Raw genomic sequence first — 21,179 nt, 5'->3', positions numbered from 1 at the left:
ACAAGTTCTGCTTAGTTTTATTTTTTTATAGATTTAAAAAAATATTTCCATGTATTGATTTGAGAGTGTGAGAGAAACATTGATCCATTGTTTCGCTTATCTGTGCACTCATTGGTTGGCCCTTGTATGTGCCCTGATTAGAGATCGAACCCGCAACCTTGGCATGCCAGGGCGTTCTGCTTTTTTTTTAAACAGGCTTAACTCACTTTGTTTTCCTTGTATAAAATTATGTGGTGGCCACAGCCAGGGCCCGGGTTCTCTGCACAGACACCCTGGGGCAGGTCTTTACAGGATGGTCACTGAGTTCCTGACCAGGAGACTTGGCGAACACTGTCCTATCCAGAGGTGGCGGGCAAGTGAGAGCTGTAGGTCTTAGAGACGGCATGGAAGGTGGCCTTGGCGAAGTTGCCCAGGGTGGCAGTGCGGTCGTCAATGCCAGCCATCAGCAGCAGCTTCCCGGGCACAGGAGCTGAGACGCCACCAGTGCCCCTGGGGGCAGGCATGAGACGCCCCAGCACAGAGCCACAGCGCCCGGTCACCTTACGAGGGACAGTGTAGGGCTTGCCGATCTCGTTCCCCCAGTAGCCTTGTTGTACAGGGACAGTGTAAAGATTGGCCAGGATGCTGGCCCCAGATATGGCAATGGCTGCTGCTTTTTCATAGGGGACTCAAGAGTTGGAAAATTTTAGTTTAAGGTAAATAGTTACTAAGCCTAGTAGGTAACGCTCATGTTGCAGTTATTATTTCAGGAACTGCGGGTATGGCTCACGCTCCCAAGAGAGACAGCCAGCCTCCTGGGGCACAGCTGGAGACATCCGAGCCACTGTGTTCCGGGGACAGACAGAGGACTGCCCAGCCCCCCAGGGACAGCTAACCGCCCAGGACGAGAACTCCGAAGTTTTTTTCATCTAATTTTCCCTGAGTTTCAAAGCTCCTCACCGCACTCTGTTCACTGTCATAAAAAGGCTGGCTTGAAAGGCAACGTAAGATCGTTAGGGCACAAACCCGCTGTCTTCTCAGGTCGCCGGCCATCCGAATGAGAATGAAGCGCCCATAAAGATTCGCTCCCTGTCTCTGCTTGTTGGGCCTGGCGGGTGACAGCCGGGACACCGGCTTCTCCGGTTTCTCTTTGAGCACTTGACGCCCAGACCAGCGTGCCCAGTGTGGTCCCCAATGGCGACAAATGCCTCGAACCCGGTCCTCTGGCCTGCACATGTCTGCTTTTGCACCCGCGTAATTTTCAAAACCTCGTGCTTGAGGGATGGATGTCCCCAAGAAGAAGTCGATGATCTCGGATTCCTGGATGGGCAGAGAAAAGAGATAGCACTCGGGACTTCATTTTCAGGTCCTTGACCCGGCGGCTAGCTGAGCTCGGTGAAGGGAATGCACTCCTTGTCCTCGTTCTTGCCGCTGCGAGCTCCACCACCTCCAGCCCGACCCTGGCCACTACCTCGGCCCCGGCCCGGGGTGCCGCTGCCAAATCCTCCACCAGAGCCGCTGAGGCCATCCACTCCAGGGCCCCTGGAGCCTCCGGCCCTTCCTCAGCACCGGCACCATCTGCCATTTGGGGTTTCCCGGGGGGGGGGGGGCGGGGGACACGTTGCTTATTTCTAAACAAGCAGCCAGCAGCACATTTCTCTAGCTGTTAGCAAAAAGACAGAACACAATCCGCACATTCCTTAGTTCGGAGATCTTTTAAAACCGCTTTCCGAGATAGCATCTAGAAAAGCAAAGCACCTTCGGTTTTCCCCCCAGAGGTCCTCGCTTGTGCCTAACTTGTACTCACCCCTGCTGCAGAGACGGGTCCTAGCAAAAGACACTTCTAATCAGTATGAGCTAACCTTTACTAAGCATGCATCTGATCTGATTTGCATACACCTTGCATTTCTGGGGGTGGGGTGGGGCGGGGGCATTTCTGGGGGTGGGGTGGGGGGCTCCATAGACCTTACAGAACTTACATATTTATTATGTATTTTATCTGCCCCCTCAAATATAAATTCACCGTCACCGTTCTCCGAGGGAGGTTTTCTTAAAGATTGTATTTATTTGTTTTTAGAGAGAAACATCAATGAGTGGTTGCCTCTTGCACGCCCCCTACTTGCGGCCTGGCCTGCCACCCAGGCATGTGCTCTGCCTGGGGATCGAACCCACAACTCTCCCTCTGGAGCGCCCTTGCGCCGTCCACTGAGCCACACCAGGGAGTGTCGATTGGTTCCTTGCTATATCCCGAGCGACTAAAATGGTATCTAGCACACGTGAGGCGCTCGGCATTCGCTGGGTGAACGGGCGAGTGAAGCACCCACAGGCTGACCGTCAGGGGGCGACAGATACTCCGCAGGGCGGAGATGAAAACGGTTTGCATCTCCAGCTACGACAGGGTTCCGTGAAGTTTGAACTCGCTCGGCCTCCGTAGGGCTCAAGCCGGCGAAACGCGGCCGCTCTCGGCCTCCGCGGTGCGGGAGGAGGGCTTTGGGCTGTGGGGCACGGAACTCTGAAGGACCTAAGGCAGCTCTTTGGCGGAGCTGAGGCTCCGGCCCGCCGCCCTCGGCCTCCGACCCGCCCGGCCGACTGTGCGGCTGCTAGAGACGCTTTTGGGCCGGCCGGGGGAGCGGGGGTCGCCATGACGACTCCGGCGGGGCTGGAGCGCTGGGTGCAGGACGAGCTGCACGCCGTGCTGGGGCTCAGCGAGCGGCACGTGGCCCAGTTCCTGATCGGCACCGCGCAGCGCTGCGGCTCGGCGGAGGAGTTCGTGCAGCGCCTGCGGGACACGGACACGCTGGACGTTAGCGGGCCCGCCCGGGACTTCGCGCTGAGACTCTGGAGCAAGGTCTGGAGGGGCGGGCCGGCGTGGGGGAGGCGGCAGAGGAGGTGCAGCAGGGGAGGGGGCCCTAGGTGGTTTATCCAGGTGTAGCGGTGCTAGCGCTGCTTCCGGGAATTAGGGAATAAGCTCAGTTCGCAGGCACTGAGCCTTTGTCTTCTGCCGCCTGGGCACTGTGCTAGGTGTTGGACGTCCAGCCCAGTGAAGATCGAGGAGGGCCAGGTGTGTTTCTCGAACTTTAACATGCAATACCTTCATCCAGAGCCCGTGTTAAAGGGCAGATTCCGACTCGGTAGCCCTGGGATGCGTGGGGGGTGTCTCAGTTTCTATATTTCTAACAGATCTAACAGGTTTTCCACAGACCACACTTTGAATAGCGAGGCCGTGGAAATGAGGTGTGGGAAGTGCTGTGGGAGCCTGGAACGTGGGCGTGGTGATCAGGAAAAGCAGGTCCAAAGATACTCTGGAATTGTCAGGTAGAGAAGGGGGGAGGAGTAAAGGAATAAAAGGTGAGATCCTGGAGGACAGGACTGTATTTCTTGTCTCGGTATTCCTGCCTCCTAATGGAGCACCTTACGGAGCTTACAGGTCCTCGGAAGATGTACGGTAAGAGTGCAAGTGTTCAGCGTGTTCAGAGAAGGTAAATAGCCTAAGTGGCTGTTCCATCCGGTGCTTAGCGAGAGATGAGTTTAGAATGCAAGTGATAGGAGGTAGAGACTTTACGGCAATCCCTTCCCGGCTGTATCCCTGGAGTCTGGTACAATGCCAGACCTGTGACAGCCTCTGCAAAACGGTTCTGGTAGCACGCCCGCTCTTGTGTGGCTCTGACTCAGACATTGGGAATAACGGAGGCTGAGCGACTGAAAATTGGGTTTGAGAATGTACACTCCATGAGGGCAGGAGTGTCTGTCTCTTCTGGTTATTCCTGTACTCTATTACCTAACAAATCCTGGGACAGGCTTCAGTAAATGTTTGTTAAACGAGTGACTGAGAGGACGTTTAGAAGCTGAGAGTTCCTGTGCAGGCTGATGAACATAGTGTGAGGGAGGCGAGTTGAATATCAAGTCATTCCTTAAATTAGGAAGGGGGCAAAGTGGGTAGAGTTCAGTTGTTCACCTTCCCTCTGTTGACAGGTACCACGGAAGACGGTGGTAGAAAAGCCAGCTCGGGCAGCTGAGCGAGAGGCCCGAGCCCTGCTAGAGAAGAACCAGTCTTATAAGTTGCTGGAAGACAGTGAGGAGAGCAGTGAGGAGATTGTGGGTAGGGCTGGGAACAGTCTCCAGAAGAAGCGTAAAAAACGGAAACACCTCAGGAAAAAATGCCAGAAGGACGAAGAGGAAGAAGAGGAAGAGGTTTCTGAGAAAGGGAAGAAGCCAGGGTGAGTCATAAGTAGGGTGAGAGAGGATGGGGCAGGTGGCTCATAGGAGATAAACCTTCGGGATGCCCTCATTTCCTCCTCTGGCTGGACCGCAGGGGGAGCAAGCAGCAGACAGAGAAGCCGGAGTCGGAGGATGAGTGGGAGCGGACGGAACGAGAGCGCCTTCAGGACCTGGAGGAACGCGATGCCTTCGCGGAGCGGGTCCGGCAGCGGGATAAGGATCGCACCCGCAATGTCCTGGAGCGGTCAGACAAGAAGGTGCGTAGGAACAGCGTGTTCTGTGGTCCCCGGGAAGATCCCTGGGTCAAACCCAAAGGTGGTGTGATTGCAGAGATGGTGATGTCCTGGAAGAGCAGGGAATGCCTCTAGGGGGATGTTCACTGCTGCGGTGGGAGGGTCCCTCTGGGTCCTCCAGCTAAGAACCTGTAATGGTGGAGACTCCTCACTAAGAAGGGGCATTTCTCTTTTTCTGATCTTCACTTGAGAATATGTTTATTGATTTTAGAGAGAGCAGCACTGATGTGCACATTCCCTGACCAGGGATCAAGCCTGCAACCTAGGTACGCGCCCTGACCGGGAATCAAACCCGCGGCATTTTGGTGTACGGGGTGACGCTCCAAACAACGGAGCCACCCGGCCAGGGCGTGAGCAGACGTTTCTTTGTGCTAGGAGACGTCTGAATGGCCACTGTGATTTTGGAGGAGGGATGGCTGCGGCTGTGGGGAGTTTTGGCCTCGCACCCCTCCACTCTTGGTTTCTTCTCCTAGGCCTATGAAGAGGCTCAGAAGCGCCTCAAGATGGCTGAGGAAGACCGGAAGGCCATGGTGAGTCCCCGTGCCCAGGAAGCCAAGATCAGAAGGCAGAAGGAGAGACTTCCTGATGGCACGGTTAGGGGTGGGGAGGGGGACGCGAAGGGAGCGCAGTGAGATTGCTGATGGAGTGTCGGGTCTCGGGGAGAGGGCTCCGTTGGCAGGAGCCTGCTAAGGATGGGCTTGTAAGTTGCAGAGGGAAAGAAGCCACCCAAACCTTCCTTGACTCTTTCAGATCAGATCGTGCTGTGTGTTAGCGAGAGAAATGTGAGGCTTAAGAGATGTAATCGAAAGGCAGCTGGGAGGTGGGGCAGGGTCCCACTGCCCAGGGACAGGCTGACCATTCAGCCTGTGTGCACCATGTCCAAATCCCTTCCTGCCACCTGACCCTCCGACTCCCACGTGTCCTTGTGACCTCCCTCTGTTTCCTGGGTGGTTCTTCCCACTGCACAGGAACAGAGCCCTTGTAAGGACAAACTGGACTTGTTCTGATGTGAGCCTGGCTGGGGCAGGTTTTTCAAAGGCCTGGTCTTTCCAAGTAAGCTCACACTTGGGTTTATCAAAAGAATTTTGAGACTCTTGGTGCCCTAAGAATGGCCTAGCGGCCGTCAGGTGTCTCCTGGCTGACCAGCCGTGTCCTGTCTCCCACCACAAAGTGACTATGGTCAGGGACTTCTGACACATCACTTAGTACTGGGGCAGTGTTTTTATTTGCCTGAATTAATTTTTTTTTCCTTTTTTCAATTGTGAAAACTTTAGGAAAAAAACAGGAAAGTTGAATAGTATAATGAACACTCATAGAGACTATTTGGATTAAAAAATTGTGTGATATTTGCAACGTCTGTGTAAATGTGGGCTTTTCCCCCCTTTTGAACCAGTTAAAAGAGTGTTAGACATCATAGCATTTTACCCCATTGTCATGGACCTTTTAAGAATAAACGCTTTCTCCCCTAAAACCTTGGTGCCGTTGTCGCACCCAAAAGACGAGCAGTAGTTCTCACGTATAAACCAAGAGCCTGTCTGCACTCAGACTCCCCCACGTGCCCCGAGATGTCTTTAATAACTGTTCTTTCCAAAGCAGGACCCAGGAAGAGTCACGCATTGCATTTGGTTGTTAGGTCTCTTAAGTTTCGTTTTCTCTCTTTCTGTCTCATCATGTACCACGTCCTGTGTTCTGGGTTTATCTCATCCTTACCTTGGAGTGGTAAATTCTTCTGTGCCCTGTGCTTTCTTTAAAGTGGAAATCGGGTTTAGAGCTTGTCCAGACTCAGATTAAACAGTCGTGGCAGCGACGCCTCCTGGGTGGCGCCCCGCACTCCCCTTGAGTCCTGTCCAGGGGATGTGCTGCCCAGTCGTGCATCTCCCCGCAGACGTCCTCCTCCAGCAGTCTGTCGTCCAGTGGGCCCAGCGACCACTGTTGGCCCTTCTCTGACTCAGTTATTTCATTGGGGGTCGTAAAATGGAGACTTCTGGATCCTTTCTCACGTAAACAGCTTTTCCTCAAGGACTAGAAACGAACTACAGTTCCTTCTTAACAGGCAGGGCAAGATGTCTGTTTCCTTTTAGTTACTAATTTGCAGAGTAAGAGGTTAGTGTCACAGTCCCCTCACTGGTGACAGAAGTTTTTTCCCATTCTTGGTGTGTACGCATGCCACACTCATGAGTTTTTATTTTTCAATATTTCACAGTTGCGTATTGTTATTCTTTTTGGTACACAATTACCATGGTTTTCTGCCCATACTTTATTCCATTTTTTAAAGATTTTATTAACTTGTTTTTGGAGAGAGAGGAAGGAGGGGAGAGAGGGAGAGACAGGTATGCTGCTGTCCTGCATGCACCCCGACCGGGGACTGAACCCACGACCCCAGCATGTTCCCTGACCGGGAATTGAGTCGGGGAGCCTTCGTTTTGTGGGATGGCGCCTAACGACTGAGTCACACCGGCCAGCGTATGCCCATGTTGTAAAAAGACATCCCTCTCTCGCACCCGTCAGGCTGAAGGAGTGTTTGATTGTGGTTCTCAAATTAAGTCATGGGCGCAAACTGCGTTTTAAGTCTCCATAGAACAAACAAGAAAGGCCCAGCAGTTAAACAGAACCTGAACCTCCAGGGCAGCTACGGCAAGTTTTCGCCGCTGCGGTAGAAAAGCTTGTCTCCATCCAGGGAAGAGACAGGGTGAGGACTGAGAAGGGCCATAAGGGTACGGCCTGTCTTCTGTCTTCTACGGTGTGTCCTGAAAAGCACGTACCAGAGGAAATGGGTAGAAGCGCGATGGCACTCGGTGTGGGGGGCTGTCCCGGACGGCTCAGCACTCCCGTCGCGTCTTGCCTCACAGCCACTCTCTGCTGCCGCCCTTGCCCAAACTGTAGGCATTCCCTTCACAGTCAGGGCGCGTCTGTCTGGGCTGAAGATGCCTCACTGCCGGCGCCTCCGTTGGTTTCCATTTGTCTCACTTGTTCTCAGTTCGAGACCTGTGCTTCCAAATTGCTGGTGTGAGCCCTTTCGTTTTCTCCCTTTTCATAAAAAATGGAAGAGTGAAATGTGAAATATTCAGATAGTTTCCCTCATGCGTTTACACTGACCAAGGTGGTGAAGCTGCTTCAGAGGACCTTCTGGCTGGGTACGCTGCTGGAAGGCGGTGTGTGGGGTCTGCTCGGGGCCTTCGGAGGCCCCGCCTGGGCCTCGCCATTAGGCAAGGCTGCACGTTGCAGGGGAAAGACACAGGGCTGGTGTTTAGGTTCTCGCTCTAGTCTGTCAGGGTCTGTCACTGGTACAAGTAGGTGGGGAAGGGGGTTGCCCTTCCAGCAGGGTGAGGATTTGGCTACCCGGTGCTGACCAGGTCCCTGAGCTGCGGAAGAAATCTCGCCGAGAGTACCTAGCTAAGCGGGAGCGAGAGAAGCTTGAGGACCTGGAGGCTGAACTGGCGGACGAGGAGTTCCTCTTCGGGGACGTGGAGCTGAGCCAGCATGAGCAGCGGGAGCTCAAATACAAGCGGCGAGTGAGGGATCTGGCCCGGGAGTACCGAGCGGCGGGGGAGCAGGAGAAGCTGGAGGCCACCAATCGCTACCACATGCCAGAGGAGACCCGAGGACAGGTGAGGCGAAGAGGCGTCCACCTTAGCCCTGGTCCCCGAGCCAAGGGAGGGAAGGTGTCAGGGAGTTGGGGCTGGCCCCTTCCTTGTCTTCCCTCTCCCAGTGGGCCAGGGTCCTGATGGGGAAGGAGGGCACCGGGCAGAGAGGGCAGCCTGTGTCTTCATGTGTCCTTCTCTGCACAGCCAGCACGGGCTGTGGATCTGGTGGAGGAGGAATCGGGCGCCCCTGGGGAGGAGCAGCGGCGCTGGGAGGAGGCCCGACTGGGGGCTGCCTCCCTGAAGTTTGGGGCCCGAGATGCTGCTTCCCAGGAGCCCAAGTACCAGTTGGTGCTAGAGGAGGAGGAGGCCATTGAGTTCGTCCAGGCCACTCAGCTCCAGGGCGATGAGGTGAGGCAGAGCTCTGGGACTTCGTGACTAGGGTGGGAAGCTGGTCCGGAAGCTCATGCTCCTCTTTCTCCTCCTCAGGAGCCGTCAGCTCCACCCCCTTCCACCCAGGCCCAACAGAAGGAGTCCATCCAGGCCATCCGCCGGAGCCTTCCTGTGTTCCCGTTCCGCGAGGAGCTCCTGGCTGCTATTGCTAATCATCAGGTCCTCATCATCGAGGGCGAGACGGGCTCGGGAAAGACCACCCAAATCCCACAGTATCTGTTTGAGGAGGTGCGTCACCCACATCCCCCCAGCTGCCGGGGTCTCACCCACTGACAAGCACGGTCCCATCAGGGCTCCTTTTCCCTGATGGTGTTAGGTGTCACTCACCTCCACTTTAGTCACTTTCCACTCAGTGGTGAGGTTCTTGAGAATACGGACCATCCTTCTCCCGGTTCGATTCTCACTTCCTGTCACGGTGCCTCTGACTGGTAGGCGTTCTATGTGCGTCCTGGAAGAGAGTGTAGAGAAGTAGACGGTGGGGTGTGTGAACACGGACCCCTCACTCCTGTCCAGCTTGGCCTCTGCTGCTCTGCAGGGTCCAGACATGAGGAGTGAAAGGGTTTGTTTTCCTTCCTTTGTTCCTTCCTTCGTTTCCCATCCCCGTCGCTTCTGAGTCTGCCGCACCTGTTCTGTCCTTTCCCAGCTCGAATCAAGCTGACCCAGAACCTGACTCCCCAGAGGGCTGGGGCTGCCAGGGATGGGTGAGGACCCTTTGGAGGGCCCTGGGTCTGCCATCCTATCCGTGTGCCCTCCCTGTCTGAATCTCAGTGTCAGTCTGTTCCCTCCCTTCCACCTGCCCTGCATTTACAGCCTTGTTCTCTCTCTGGTCCGGGGCCCCAGGACCGTGTTTAGCAGGGGGTCCTTTCTCCTGTCATTCAGGGTTATACCGAGAACGGTATGAAGATTGCCTGCACGCAGCCCAGGAGAGTGGCTGCCATGAGTGTGGCTGCCCGAGTGGCCCGGGAGATGGGTGTAAAGCTTGGGAATGAGGTGAGTTCTGGGGTGACTGATGGGCGGGGGGAGCCCCACGGGTCTAGAACTCTGCCCACACTGCCCTCAGGGCCCCGCAGCCCAGGTCCAGGCACTGGCCCCTGGTCCTCTAGCTCTGCACGCCCCTCAGGGAGCGCCAGCCTACTCCCCATCACTAACGGCCCCGACAGGTTGGCTACAGCATCCGCTTTGAGGACTGCACGTCGGAGCGGACAGTCCTGCGCTATGTGACAGATGGGATGCTTCTCCGAGAGTTCCTCTCGGAGCCTGACCTTGCGAGCTACAGGTACTGGCAGGGTCTAGTGCCCCACAGGAGAGCCGCCTGCTCTCTTCCTGCAGGGCCTGGCGCCCTCCCGCTTTGCGACTTCACATCTGTCCTTAGCTTTGACCTTTCTCTCCTTTCTGCCCCAGCCCCCAGTCAGCTGGGCCACTGTCTTCAGGTGAACCCACCAGTCCTTGCATCTCTGTGACCCTGGCAGTCCTGGAGCTGGCCCCCAGGCACTGTAGACATGGGGCTGGAGGGCAGAAGATATGGAGAGAAAGTCCCTCCTTCCCTTGCCAGTTGTTTCCAGGAGAGTTTAGAAAACAACCAGAACAGTAGGGTGGAGGGGCAGGGACTTGAAAAGCCACGCGAAGGAAACTTAGAATGTTCAGCTTACAGGGGAGAAGCTCAAGGGGGACAGCCTGGTTCCCTCCAGAAGTGTGAAGGGCTCTTACACGGAAAAGGGGTCAGACTGGTTTTGTGTGACCCCAGAGGGCACATCCAGGAACCAGTGTTACTGGGAGAGGCACTTCAGCTCAACACCACGGAGCTGTAGGGGCAGAGAGTGCAGGGGCTGGAACGGCAGTGCGGCACTGGCCCAGCGGAAGCCGGGTGATGCGCACGTGTTGTGGGGCTGGGCCCACTGCGTAGGAGCTTCGAATTTCGGGTCCTAGAGGATCAGAGTGCAGCCATTGGGTAAACATGACGGACCTTTCACAGCACTTGCAGAAATCTCTGAAAGCCCATGGAAGGCTAGCTGATGCAAGAGTATTTGGGGTATGGGACTTTCCCGTGAACCCCAGACTGAAACAGCTGGGAGCTTCACCATCAGGGACAGGGTTAGGCACGAAGGGTGGAGGTTGGGGGTGAGGGCCTAAATGCTTCGCTGCCACCGAAAATCCAAAGACTAAAGCAAGGGGAAAGAAGGTGCACACATATAACTAATTATGAAGACCAGCCTGCACGGGCTTCTACGGTTGGGCCGGAAAGGCTCACTAGTCCTCTCGCCACAAAAGGCAGCAGGCCCAACAGTGCAGCGGCAGCCCCGCAGGGGCCTGGGAGCCTCCAGGCTGTTCTGGTGGCACAGGTCCATCTGTCCATCCCCAGCCAGACGGGGGGCAGCCTTATTGAAAGAGGCCTTTCCCTCTTTTTCTGTTAAAACAGATACTCTTTCTTCTGCCGACTCTAGCAGACTCTTGGCTGTGATCCCAAGGGGATGTCTGATTTGTCTTGGCTTCAACTTCCATCCTCCCAGTGTCGGCAGCTGTTGTTTGCCCAACCGGAGAGTCTGCAGGCATGGTCCTCTCCAACTTTCTGTTGGTCCTGCTGAACTGGGGTGACTGGCTTCTCTTGGAGCCCCCCTCCCACATTCACTCTTGGACTCTGCCTCCATCTGTCCCTTCCCCCAGGGAACTGCAGCGCTCAGCTCTCCTCACTCACTGCTCCCCGTTCCTCCGCAGAGTGGTGATGGTGGACGAGGCTCATGAACGCACCTTGCACACAGACATTCTCTTTGGGCTGATCAAAGATGTTGCTCGCTTCCGACCTGAGCTCAAAGTTCTGGTGGCTTCAGCCACACTGGACACTGCCCGTTTTTCCACCTTCTTTGACGATGCCCCAGTCTTCCGAATCCCTGGACGCAGGTTTCCAGTTGACATCTTCTATACCAAGGTGTCCCCCTCGGGAGGATGGGCTTAAGTGTGAGGCGAGAAGCTGGGGGAGGTTGTCCCAAGGAGGGCAGGGTGGGATGGAGAGGCCAGAGGGGTCCTGGGATAAAGTGTGTGTGGAGCTGGGAGGAGAGGAAGAGGCTTGCCTGAGCAAGTGGCTTTCCTGTGCCCTCTTCTCCACCCCAGGCTCCGGAGGCTGACTACCTGGAAGCCTGTGTAGTGTCTGTGCTACAGATACACGTGACCCAGCCCCCTGGGGATGTCCTAGTGTTCCTGACGGGGCAGGTGAGTGAGGTGGGGGAGGGGCAGTGATGTCTGTCCCAGGGGAGGATGAGGCTGGCACCATGGGCTTTGTGATTCTGGGTTCTTGCTGCTCTCCACCCCAAATCCAGGAGGAGATTGAGGCTGCCTGCGAGATGCTCCAGGATCGCTGTCGCCGCCTGGGCTCCAAAATTAGGGAGCTGCTGGTGCTGCCCATTTATGCCAACCTGCCTTCTGACATGCAGGCCCGCATCTTCCAGCCCACGCCGCAGGGGGCACGGAAGGTAAGCTGCAGAAACCTTTCTTCACCCCTATAGTTCCACAAGTAGGGGAAAGAAAGGGCGTGCCTGCCCTGTGCAAGGTGTCCCCTGGGCACTGCTGCAGCCACAGGCTCAGGAGCAGTCAGCCACTCGCGTCTGGAGAGAGAGGATGAGTACTGCGTGGGCTGAGAGGTAGATGACTACGTGGGGAAGAGGGGTGCCTTTGGTGAACTGGGAGGTGGGGTTTGATTTGCACCTTTAAGAAAAAGGGCAAGGGTGTCAGGAAACCATCAGATGTGTTTGAGGTCAGAGTGCAAGGTTCAGGGGAAGGTTTGTGTGGTAAGGCAGCGCGAGACTAGCCAAAACCAACTTTACACTAGACTAAGGAGGGCCCTGGGCAGCAGCCACTTTCATCGACCAGTATTGACTGGGTTCCTCCCAGGCACTGTTCTGGGGGGTGGGGATGCAGTGGTGAACAAAACAAAGGTCCTGGCCTCGCAGGGCGTCCAGTCTAATGTAAATGAGGAGACAGTGGGCATTTCCCGGTTGCGGCAGGGGCTGCGAAGAGATACAGTGCAGCACAGGAAGTGGAGGCTGACTCAGGACCCAAACTGGCAGGGAGGAGTTTCCGGGAGTGCAGGGAAGCCCCTCCCTCTCCAATGAAGTGGAAGTGATGCAGAAACCCTAACTGGGTGGGGGAGGGAGCCGGGCTGGGGCCCCGGAGAGGAGTGCACCCAGCAGGGGGATGGGCTCTTGCAAAGGACCTGGGCATGCACAGGAGTGCGCCGTGCCTGGCCAGGGAACAGGTTCTGGGGATTTATTTCATTTTTTAAAAGGGGAAGGGAGGGAGAAAGAAAGGGAGAGAAACATCAGTCAGTTGCCTCCTGCGTACCTCCAACTGGGGACCTGGCTCACCACCTAGGCACGGGCCCTGACAAGGAATCAACAGGCGACCTTTTGGTTTGTGGGATGATACCCACTCCACTGAGCCACACCGACCAGGGCGTGGATGTCCATTTTAAAAGGACCATTTTGGGATGCCACGTAACCCAGGCAGGAGTAGAAGCAGGAAGGCTTGTTATTGTTAGGAAGCTTTTGCAGGCAGTAATGTGGGAAGGGGACTATAAAGGGCTGGTGGAGAAGGTGGGGTCAGGGACCAGGTAGCCTCATATCCCGTCTCTGAAAATCCATTCACCCTCTTCTCTGTTTCCGTCCCACATTGTGCTTCTGGGCCCTGTTCCTCCCACCCTTCTCCTGGCCTGTCCCCCTCTCTGACTATGGACACTAACCCCCTCAGCTCCTGCCTCTCATTTGCCCCTGCTTGTCTACTCCACAGCTTCCAGGATTACTTCTTCTGCATAGCCAGGCGGTTGGCTTCACTGAGTGACCCCGTATCCTCTCACCCAGGTGGTTGTGGCGACGAACATTGCCGAGACGTCACTCACCATCGAGGGCATCATTTACGTGCTGGATCCAGGGTTCTGTAAGCAGAAGAGCTACAACCCCCGCACGGGCATGGAGTCACTCACAGTCACACCCTGCAGCAAGGTCAGCCTGGGCTCCAGTAGGGGTCTCTGCAGGGGAGTGGGAGGTGGAATGAGCCCACAGGAAGGTCCCACTCAGAAGCCTGTGGGGGGTTGTTAGAAGATGGAATCACACCCTTCTAGATTTCTTGTATAAATGCTGCTCTTTCTCTTTCCCTCACCCAGTTGTCAGCCAGCCTGCCTCTCCTTTCTTTCCAGGCTTCAGCCAATCAGCGAGCTGGTCGGGCAGGCCGGGTGGCTGCAGGGAAGTGCTTCCGCCTGTATACCGCCTGGGCCTATCAGCACGAGCTGGAGGAGACCACGGTGCCAGAGATCCAAAGGACCAGCCTAGGCAATGTTGTGTTGCTGCTCAAGAGCTTAGGTGAGTGGGTCCCCTGGTTCTCCTGAGAGAGGGAGATGGGGCTGGAGTCACTGGTCTTTGTAAAGGGACTCTGTCCTAACCCCTCATGTTTCTCTGCAGGGATCCATGACCTCATGCACTTTGATTTCCTGGACCCTCCACCATATGAGACCCTGCTGCTGGCTTTGGAGCAGCTGTATGCTCTGGGAGCCCTCAACCACCTCGGGGAGCTCACCACGGTGAGGTGGGAGGGCAGTGGGCTGGGGTAGGATAATGGGGTCAGGGTGACCTCTTGAGTGGCGGGAGGACACCTGAGATAGGACCGGCTTCAGCCCTCTCTCTCCTTAGTCTGGTCGAAAGATGGCAGAGCTGCCCGTGGACCCCATGCTGTCTAAAATGATCCTGGCCTCTGAGAAGTAAGTCCCCCTACTCCATCTGGGCTCCCAGCCCCCAAACTGGCCATTGCTTCTACTGTCTCTGGGGCCGTCTTTGTTTTCTTGCTTTTTCCCTCTGTACCGTATTATTCTTTAACAAGTGGCAGGTTATTAGGGCCAGTAAAAGACACTGTGCTATCCTTGATCATGATATCCAATGGGAAACACATAGAAGATTCAGGGGTGTGAATGGAAGTGGAAGACTTTGCATCTGTGAGGAGTGCTGAGTGAGGGCTGGTACAGGGACTGACCTGTTCCTGAGGCTGCAGACTGGAGCATTAGATGTGGCTGTGGAGGGGCCACCTGTAAATGCTGGAGCTGAACTCAGAAGTCACCACGTGAACTGAAAGGAGCCGGACTGTCCCCAGTGCACTCAGCGCGCACCTGCCCACTGCGGGCTGCTTGGAGCCCTGGTCCTTTCTTTGCGACTCGGTCAGCCTCACTCAGCCCTGCCTCCTTGACCCCGTACTATGCTGCTGCCACCAGATCTAGTCTCTGATTTGTAGCCCTTGTCCTATCAGCAGTCCGCACATGAGGACACGTCCATCGCACGACAGCCCTGCTGTGTGTCTGCTCTCGGGACTGGCTTTGAACTCCCTTGCTTTTCCCTTTCCGCCCCAGGTACAGCTGCTCAGAGGAGATCCTGACAGTGGCTGCCATGCTGTCTGTCAACAACTCCATCTTCTACCGACCCAAGGACAAGGTCGTCCATGCTGACAATGCCCGTGTCAACTTCTTCCTCCCTGGTGGGGACCACTTGGTTTTGCTAAACGTTTATACACAGGTCACTGGGCTTGGGTATTGGGAGGGAGGGAGACATGGGGGACTCTGGTTCTACTGTGTACTTACGCCTCTTCTGAAACCTCTTCGCAGTGGGCTGAGAGTGGTTACTCTTCCCAGTGGTGCTATGAGAACTTCGTCCAGTTCAGATCTATGCGCCGAGCACGGGACGTCCGGGAACAGCTGGAGGGACTCTTGGAGCGGGTGGAAGTTGGTCTCAGTTCCTGCCAGGGGGACTATATCCGTGTGCGCAAGGTCAGCGTTTTTTAACCCTCACTCGAGGATGTGTTTACTGATTTCAGAGAGAGGGGAAGGGGGCAGAGAGAGAAACATTGACTGATGGCCTCCTTACGTGCCAACCAGCAATCGAACCCGTAACCTTTTGGTGTGAGACAGTGCTCCACCTCAGTCAGTTACCCGGCCAGCACACGGCTCGTGTTTTCAGTCCACCCAGAGCCTCCCAAGGAGCACGCCTCCCTCTGGGGCCTTGGCAGCCCCTCTAGCCTCAGACTGTGCCCTCGTCTCCTTGTGGAAGCAGTCGCATCCTGTGCTCTATGCCCAGGCTACTGCAGGTTTCTTCCCAGTGGGTTCTCCACGCACTCCTTACCTTTCTAGTTCTCCTGAAGCCGGAACTAAAAGCAGGGAGTGCATGCTGAGGGTTCCTGAGCGTCTGGCTCTTCCATTGACATCTCTCCTGCCTGCTCCTTAGGCCATCACTGCCGGTTACTTTTACCACACGGCACGGTTGACTCGCAGTGGCTACCGCACGGTGAAGCAACAGCAGACAGTGTTCATTCACCCCAACTCCTCCCTCTTTGAGGAACAGCCTCGCTGGCTGCTCTACCATGAACTAGTCTTGACCACCAAGGAGTTCATGAGACAGGTGAGGGGACCATCCCCTGCCCAGGCAGGTGGTATCCTGGCAAGCTAAAATCCCAGGTTCAGGTTGCTGGGACTGACAGAAAACCAGGAAAACACTGGTTTAAGTTAGGATAAAACAAACACACCCTAACAGCTGACTCAGTGTCTCCTAAGACCTGATCACTGTATGTCTATTCAGCGAACATTTGAATGGCTGTCGTCAGTGTTTGGGTGTTGGGGTGACAACCTGAGTGTACTTTATAGTCTTTATGTTTTTAAGGATTTTTTTTTTTTTTTTTTTTGGAATAGCCTACTTGGAATCCTGAATAACATGTAGAAATGTGACAGCCATTGGGGTGTATAAGGGGGGGACCTAAAAAGACCTGGAATTTAGTTACAAAAAATTGTGTATTTATTCTTACATGTTCAAGCTTTAGTCCCCTTCAAAGTCCTCTCCATTTGATGCAATACATCTATCGAGATGTGTTTTCCACTGCTCAAAAGTTTTTGAACTCATCAATTTTGATGCCTTTTAGTGCTTCTGCCATTTTTTTGTTTCGCCTCTTCCACATCGGCAAAATGAGGACTTTTTCATCCAGGGAGACAAAAAAAAGTTGATTTTTTCCATCTGGGGAAGCAAACAAAATAAAAATTGCTTGGGGTGAGATTGGGTGAATAGGAAGGGTGGGGCACAGGGGTCACGACCTGCAGAACACTCAGTGTGTTTTGGGCAGCTGTCCTTGTAAATCACCAGGCATGAAACGGGCAAATGCATTGACAATCTTGGAAAAAAATTCACTGAAGCCAAACACAGCCTCTAACAGCGTCAGCTGGTACACTGACAACAGATGGGTGCCCAGAACACTCACCCAGTGGGGCAAGCCTGCACTACAACGTGCCCACCCCGCAGAGATAATTTCTGGGGGGTTCGGGGTCCCCTCTCATACAGTGCTAGAGCTCTGTACCTTTCCCTTGGTCCTGCCGCAAGAGAGGGAGGATGTTTTTGAACACACACACATTAGAATCCAGGTTGGAAAGACAGGAACTGTTTTTTTCCCCCCTTCTAGGTATTGGAGATTGAGAGCAGTTGGCTTCTGGAGGTGGCACCCCACTATTATAAGGCCAAGGAACTAGAAGATCCCCATGCTAAGAAAATGCCCAAAAAAACAGGCAAGACACGTGAAGAACTAGGGTAAAGAAACGGGGATATAATCAGGATCCAACACCAGCTCCTCTTCCTTCTACACATTATTTAATATCTATTAATAAAAAGTTTCACAGCTTATGGGAACGTTTGGAATCCAGATAAAGTGACATGGAAATTCAATGTCATATTTTCACTTATACTTTATTATTTACAAATTAAATTACACAACAGCTTTACACAGCATGAGATAAGGAAGCAAAAAGAAGAGGGGAAGCAGCTGGCTGCCTCCACCTCCTCACGTGCATAGCAGTTTTCAGTGCTGCCCCCACCCCAGTTCCTGGATCAGGCTTTGGGACACAGGCGGAAGCTGGGTTCTGGCTCTGACAGCCCCAGAGTCACCAGGGCTCCCACAAGCAGCTTCCTCACAGGTGATGAGGGTGAGTGTGAAGGCATCAGCTGCAGGGAGAAAGGTCAATACCAGTCAGCAGGACGTGCTACCCCTTCAACCTACCACGCTCAGCCCTGGGACTCACTTTGTCCAGGCGATGGCGACAAATGAGGCCGTTGGAATTCAGGTAGAAGGTGGAATAGGCATCAAAGGTCCTGGTGGAGGAAGAGAGGCTTACTGAGGGGTAAGCTAACTGATCCCAAAGTTTAATTCAAGCATTTGTTTAAACTAGCAGGTCCTTAACTGTGCTACACATGAGATTGTCGGGGACTCTGAAAACCCCGATGCCCGGGATGTACCCTGTCCCAATTAAACCAGAATGTCTGGCGCCAATGACTCACTGGTGTGGGGCAACTTAACCATTTCTTGGGACTGTACTTAGTCAGAAACTTACCAAATACTTTACCTAAGGTTGTGAGGCTCCATTACAAGGCAGGATTCTTTCTTTAATTTTGACTTTCAGAGTATGTTTATTAAAGCTCGGCACAGTGAAACAAGGAAGGGTTTAGGATGGAAGAAGCCTAGGTGGGGTTCCTAGCTCCCTGGGAAGTCAGAGAAAAGGTGGCTTTGGGGACAGACAAGGCCAGGGGGTAGCCTGGGATGAGCTGCCACCGCCCATTGCTCCCCTAGTTGCCAGTCTCCTTGTGTCCTTTAGAGTTTAGGAGATGTGTGCCTTTGGGGGAAGAATAGAGGGAAGGAAAAGGTGTGGGCATGCTCCTGGGAAGGAGCGCTCACCAGCAGAAATTTTCATTTGTTTGGTAAGTACTTGAACACCTACTATGTGCCAGGTAATATGCTTGAGTTCGGATTCCCCAATGTACTCAAAGTCCCTACTTCTGTTATATTAAAATAGACTAAAATAAGATCCCTGTGCTCAAGGAAGCTGCAGCCAAGTCAGTCAGATGAAGGATTTTCCGGGACACCAGACCATCGCTCCTAAAATGGTACGTTAGGAAATGGATTTTAGTGTGTGGGCCCTTCCGCACTTCTCTTACCGGTAAAGCTCTTCCTTATCACGCCTGTAGAAACGCAGGAAGAGCATGTGGATGGGCAGCCCCATGAGCCTCCAACGGGCTTGCAGGGTCCAGTTCTCGGGGTGGCGGGTCAACTGTAGAACCTCCAACTGAAGTTGTGCGAAATAGTTCCAGGCCAGGAAGCGGCAGAGGGTCAGTGACAGAATATACCACGTGCGGCCCCTGTGCAGAAGGGACGAGGAAGAAATCTCACGATGGCAGAATCGGAAAGCAAACTGGCCTCTCAAGGATAGGAGACTGTTGTAGGGAAGCAGCAGAGTACCTTCTCCAGCAACGGAAGGGGTCGGGTATCTCCCCACCACCACGCCCAGGGCTGGATTCTCACTTGGTACGGATGTTCAGGATCTCGTTGATGAACTCCACGTCCGAGGAGTAGAGACTGTAGTCGTGGGACTGAAGGAGCAGCGTGGGGAGCTAGGTGGAAGGAGGAAGCATCAACCCAGTGGGAAAGAAAAGGTGATCCTATTTCTCAGTTTTCTATTTTAGTACTTCCTTATTCCTCTCTGAGTGAAAGGTCATCTCTGTGTCATGCTTAACATTCCTTAATCCACACATAGGACTGTTTTCCTTAGGAAATGTTTGCAACATATTTCTGTGCGTGCCTTGTGGTTCCAGGAAAGAATCTAGTTGACTAATCCTTTACTTCCAAGTGTTACCTGCATTCTTTCCCATTGTGGATGAAGGTCACTTCTGATCTGACTTACCTCTCGTCTCAGTCTTTCATACATGACAGCCAGGTGCTCCTCCATACTCGGATCTCCAGATGGAGTGGCAGGGGAAGGGCGGGCAGTCACAGGGGCTTGGAAAGATATCAAAGCCCCAGGATAGGGGCACGAAGGTCCCTCAAATAGGCTCCTGAGTCCATCCAGGCAGCCACTATGCAAGTCAGGTCCTGGTCCCTCCTCCCCCTTTCCTGGAGGGTGAACCACCCATGGTGAGCTGAGGGCCTGGACCTGAAGGGGAGGTGGTGGGGGAGCCCAGGGAAGCAGCCAAGTGGGAGGGCGTGGGACTGGGGGCGAGCAGAGAAGAGAAGATGGAGAAGCGGAAGTCATGGAGTGGGGCCACAGGGGTGGGAATGGCAGAGCCCATGGAGAAAGCTGGTCCTGAGGAGGAAGAACCAAAATGAAAAAGGTAAGAATCCTGCCTAATGGCCCTTCATCCAAGATGCTGATAAACACACTCCTAATCCCACCTGCTGCTCCTGACAGAAGCGATGGAATTACTAGACAGGAGGGGATGCATTCACCTCCATCTCCAGAAGGAAAGTTTCCTATGGCAAGCACCTCCCCCAAACATGAGCAAATACCTTTACATTTAAGATTCCAATACTTTGGGGAGCAGTTCCACCTCTCAGGGCAAGGATCACATACATGTTTGAAGCATGAACACATGAACGAATAGCAGGTTTCATTTGCCCTGGGGATGAAATGATGTGGCCTGTACCACACTCCACGATCAAGTGTGAGAGGCAGATGTTGTAGAGAGGAAAAATCCAACTGGAACGGCGGACCCTTCTCTTGAGTACCAAGACTATTCGGACCCGTAGGCACTCTCGTCCTCTATGCCTCAGTTTCCAGTAAATGCCCTCTTATGAACGAGGACGATGAAGTCACACTGGGTTATTATACTATATGAAATAATAAAGTAAAACTTTGCGACTTACAAAGTATTCCACAAACACAAGCTATCATCTCGAGCCCCACTAATGACACAAACAAGCCCAGGATACTGAAAGGATGAACAGCTGAAAACAGGACGAGCAGGAGGTCACCTAAAGTCAGGCCTGACCCGAGGCCCTCAGCTTCCCCAGGAACTGTAGGGGTCATTCCGGAAAACGAGTGGGCCGCATGGGCTCTGTCCCCGAGGCGCCGTCCCCCGCCGTGGGCATGGCCATCTTTCCCACCCCGGATCAGGGGCCCAAGCCGGCCTGGCCGATATCAGGGTGCAAGATGCGCGGGCTGCGAATCTCTCCGCCCCCTGCCCTTCAAATCACCTCGAGACACAATCGTGGAGACGCAGGCGTAGTGCGGTCGCGCCCTGCCACCCCACCTTCAACCCTGCCTGCCCACCCAGACCTGGCAGAAAAGATGTTTCGTGCGTAACACGGCTGACAGCACCGCCTCCTTGGTCCGCGCGACCCCAGGCCCTCCTGGTACCCTCCCGCCGGCCAGAGGTGAGACCCGGCGGTGGGATGTCAATGCGCCTGCGCAGAACGGGGCGCGCGCTCCGCCTCTCGTGCGGGCTCTGAAGAGGGTCTCTCCCCGCCCCCTCCACTCGCGCTGCTTCCCCTCCTCTCACCTGGGGGCGAGCCTGGTAGGCGCGGAGGCAGGGGCCGAGAAGCCTGGCTGCCCCCCTGCCGGGCTGGTACATGATATTCCGGAAGCAGAGAGAGCGCCTACCAAGTGGGGCCTCTGGCCTCCTCACGGACGAGCGTGCCCCTGCGCCGGCTTCTTGAAGGGGAAAGGAGGGGTGGAAGAGTTCAGGAACTGGGGAGGGAAACAGATGTTGCGCGCTCGCGTACTGCGGAGGGATCTGGGGAGGCGCTGAGGCCCCGGTCCGCTGGAAGTGCGCCTGCGCAGTGAGTTAGCGGCCGCGAGCTCCGCTCACTCACCTGGGGTGCTTGCGCA

At 54.6% G+C, this 21,179-nt stretch overlaps 2 protein-coding genes, 1 long non-coding RNA gene and 1 pseudogene across 11 annotated transcripts; 1 reads left to right on the top strand and 3 right to left on the bottom strand.

The window, feature by feature from the left end:
- Positions 1–226: 226 nt before the first annotated feature.
- On the bottom strand, positions 227–1,564 carry LOC112302114 (small ribosomal subunit protein uS5-like; annotated as a pseudogene).
- An 852-nt stretch (positions 1,565–2,416) lies between these two features.
- On the top strand, positions 2,417–17,223 carry DHX16 (DEAH-box helicase 16). Its single transcript, XM_045193282.2, has 20 exons — positions 2,417–2,827; positions 3,952–4,196; positions 4,292–4,454; positions 4,964–5,020; positions 7,844–8,098; positions 8,279–8,482; positions 8,561–8,752; positions 9,404–9,514; positions 9,685–9,800; positions 11,237–11,447; positions 11,630–11,728; positions 11,836–11,988; positions 13,372–13,512; positions 13,707–13,869; positions 13,969–14,087; positions 14,197–14,264; positions 14,904–15,066; positions 15,156–15,317; positions 15,772–15,945; positions 16,991–17,223. The coding sequence occupies exons 1-20, from the start codon at positions 2,621–2,623 to the stop codon at positions 17,117–17,119; spliced, it is 3,132 nt and encodes a 1,043-aa protein (XP_045049217.2). The 5' UTR covers positions 2,417–2,620; the 3' UTR covers positions 17,120–17,223.
- LOC123479487 (uncharacterized) lies at positions 5,684–15,802 on the bottom strand. Of its 4 annotated transcripts, XR_008425559.1 has the most exons (6): positions 15,670–15,802; positions 15,132–15,354; positions 13,410–13,538; positions 11,270–11,565; positions 8,852–8,972; positions 5,684–7,517 (listed from the first exon to the last, which is right to left on the bottom strand). It is a non-coding gene; the product is annotated as an uncharacterized lncRNA (long non-coding RNA). The 4 variants fall into 4 exon arrangements; XR_008425557.1 differs by lacking the exon at positions 5,684–7,517 and having other exon boundaries at positions 8,739–8,972; XR_006655122.2 differs by lacking the exons at positions 5,684–7,517; positions 11,270–11,565 and having other exon boundaries at positions 8,739–8,972.
- C11H6orf136 (chromosome 11 C6orf136 homolog) lies at positions 15,976–21,114 on the bottom strand. 6 transcript variants are annotated; one of them, XM_053913926.2, is made up of 6 exons: positions 20,546–20,667; positions 19,257–19,655; positions 18,878–18,966; positions 18,514–18,714; positions 17,582–17,673; positions 15,976–16,551 (listed from the first exon to the last, which is right to left on the bottom strand). In XM_053913926.2, the coding sequence occupies exons 2-6, from the start codon at positions 19,602–19,604 to the stop codon at positions 16,421–16,423; spliced, it is 861 nt and encodes a 286-aa protein (XP_053769901.1). In that variant the 5' UTR covers positions 19,605–19,655; positions 20,546–20,667; the 3' UTR covers positions 15,976–16,420. The 6 variants fall into 6 exon arrangements, with proteins under 6 accessions (XP_053769901.1, XP_053769899.1, XP_053769900.1 ...); XM_053913924.2 differs by lacking the exon at positions 20,546–20,667 and adding an exon at positions 20,324–20,539; XM_053913925.2 differs by lacking the exon at positions 20,546–20,667 and adding an exon at positions 20,341–20,539.
- Between the last annotated feature and the right edge of the window lie 65 nt (positions 21,115–21,179).

This window comes from Desmodus rotundus, chromosome 11 (assembly GCF_022682495.2).
Source record: "Desmodus rotundus isolate HL8 chromosome 11, HLdesRot8A.1, whole genome shotgun sequence".
Taxonomy (NCBI): domain Eukaryota; kingdom Metazoa; phylum Chordata; class Mammalia; order Chiroptera; family Phyllostomidae; genus Desmodus; species Desmodus rotundus.
Note: the sequence above shows the minus strand (reverse complement) of the source record. Positions and strands in the feature narration are given on the sequence as shown.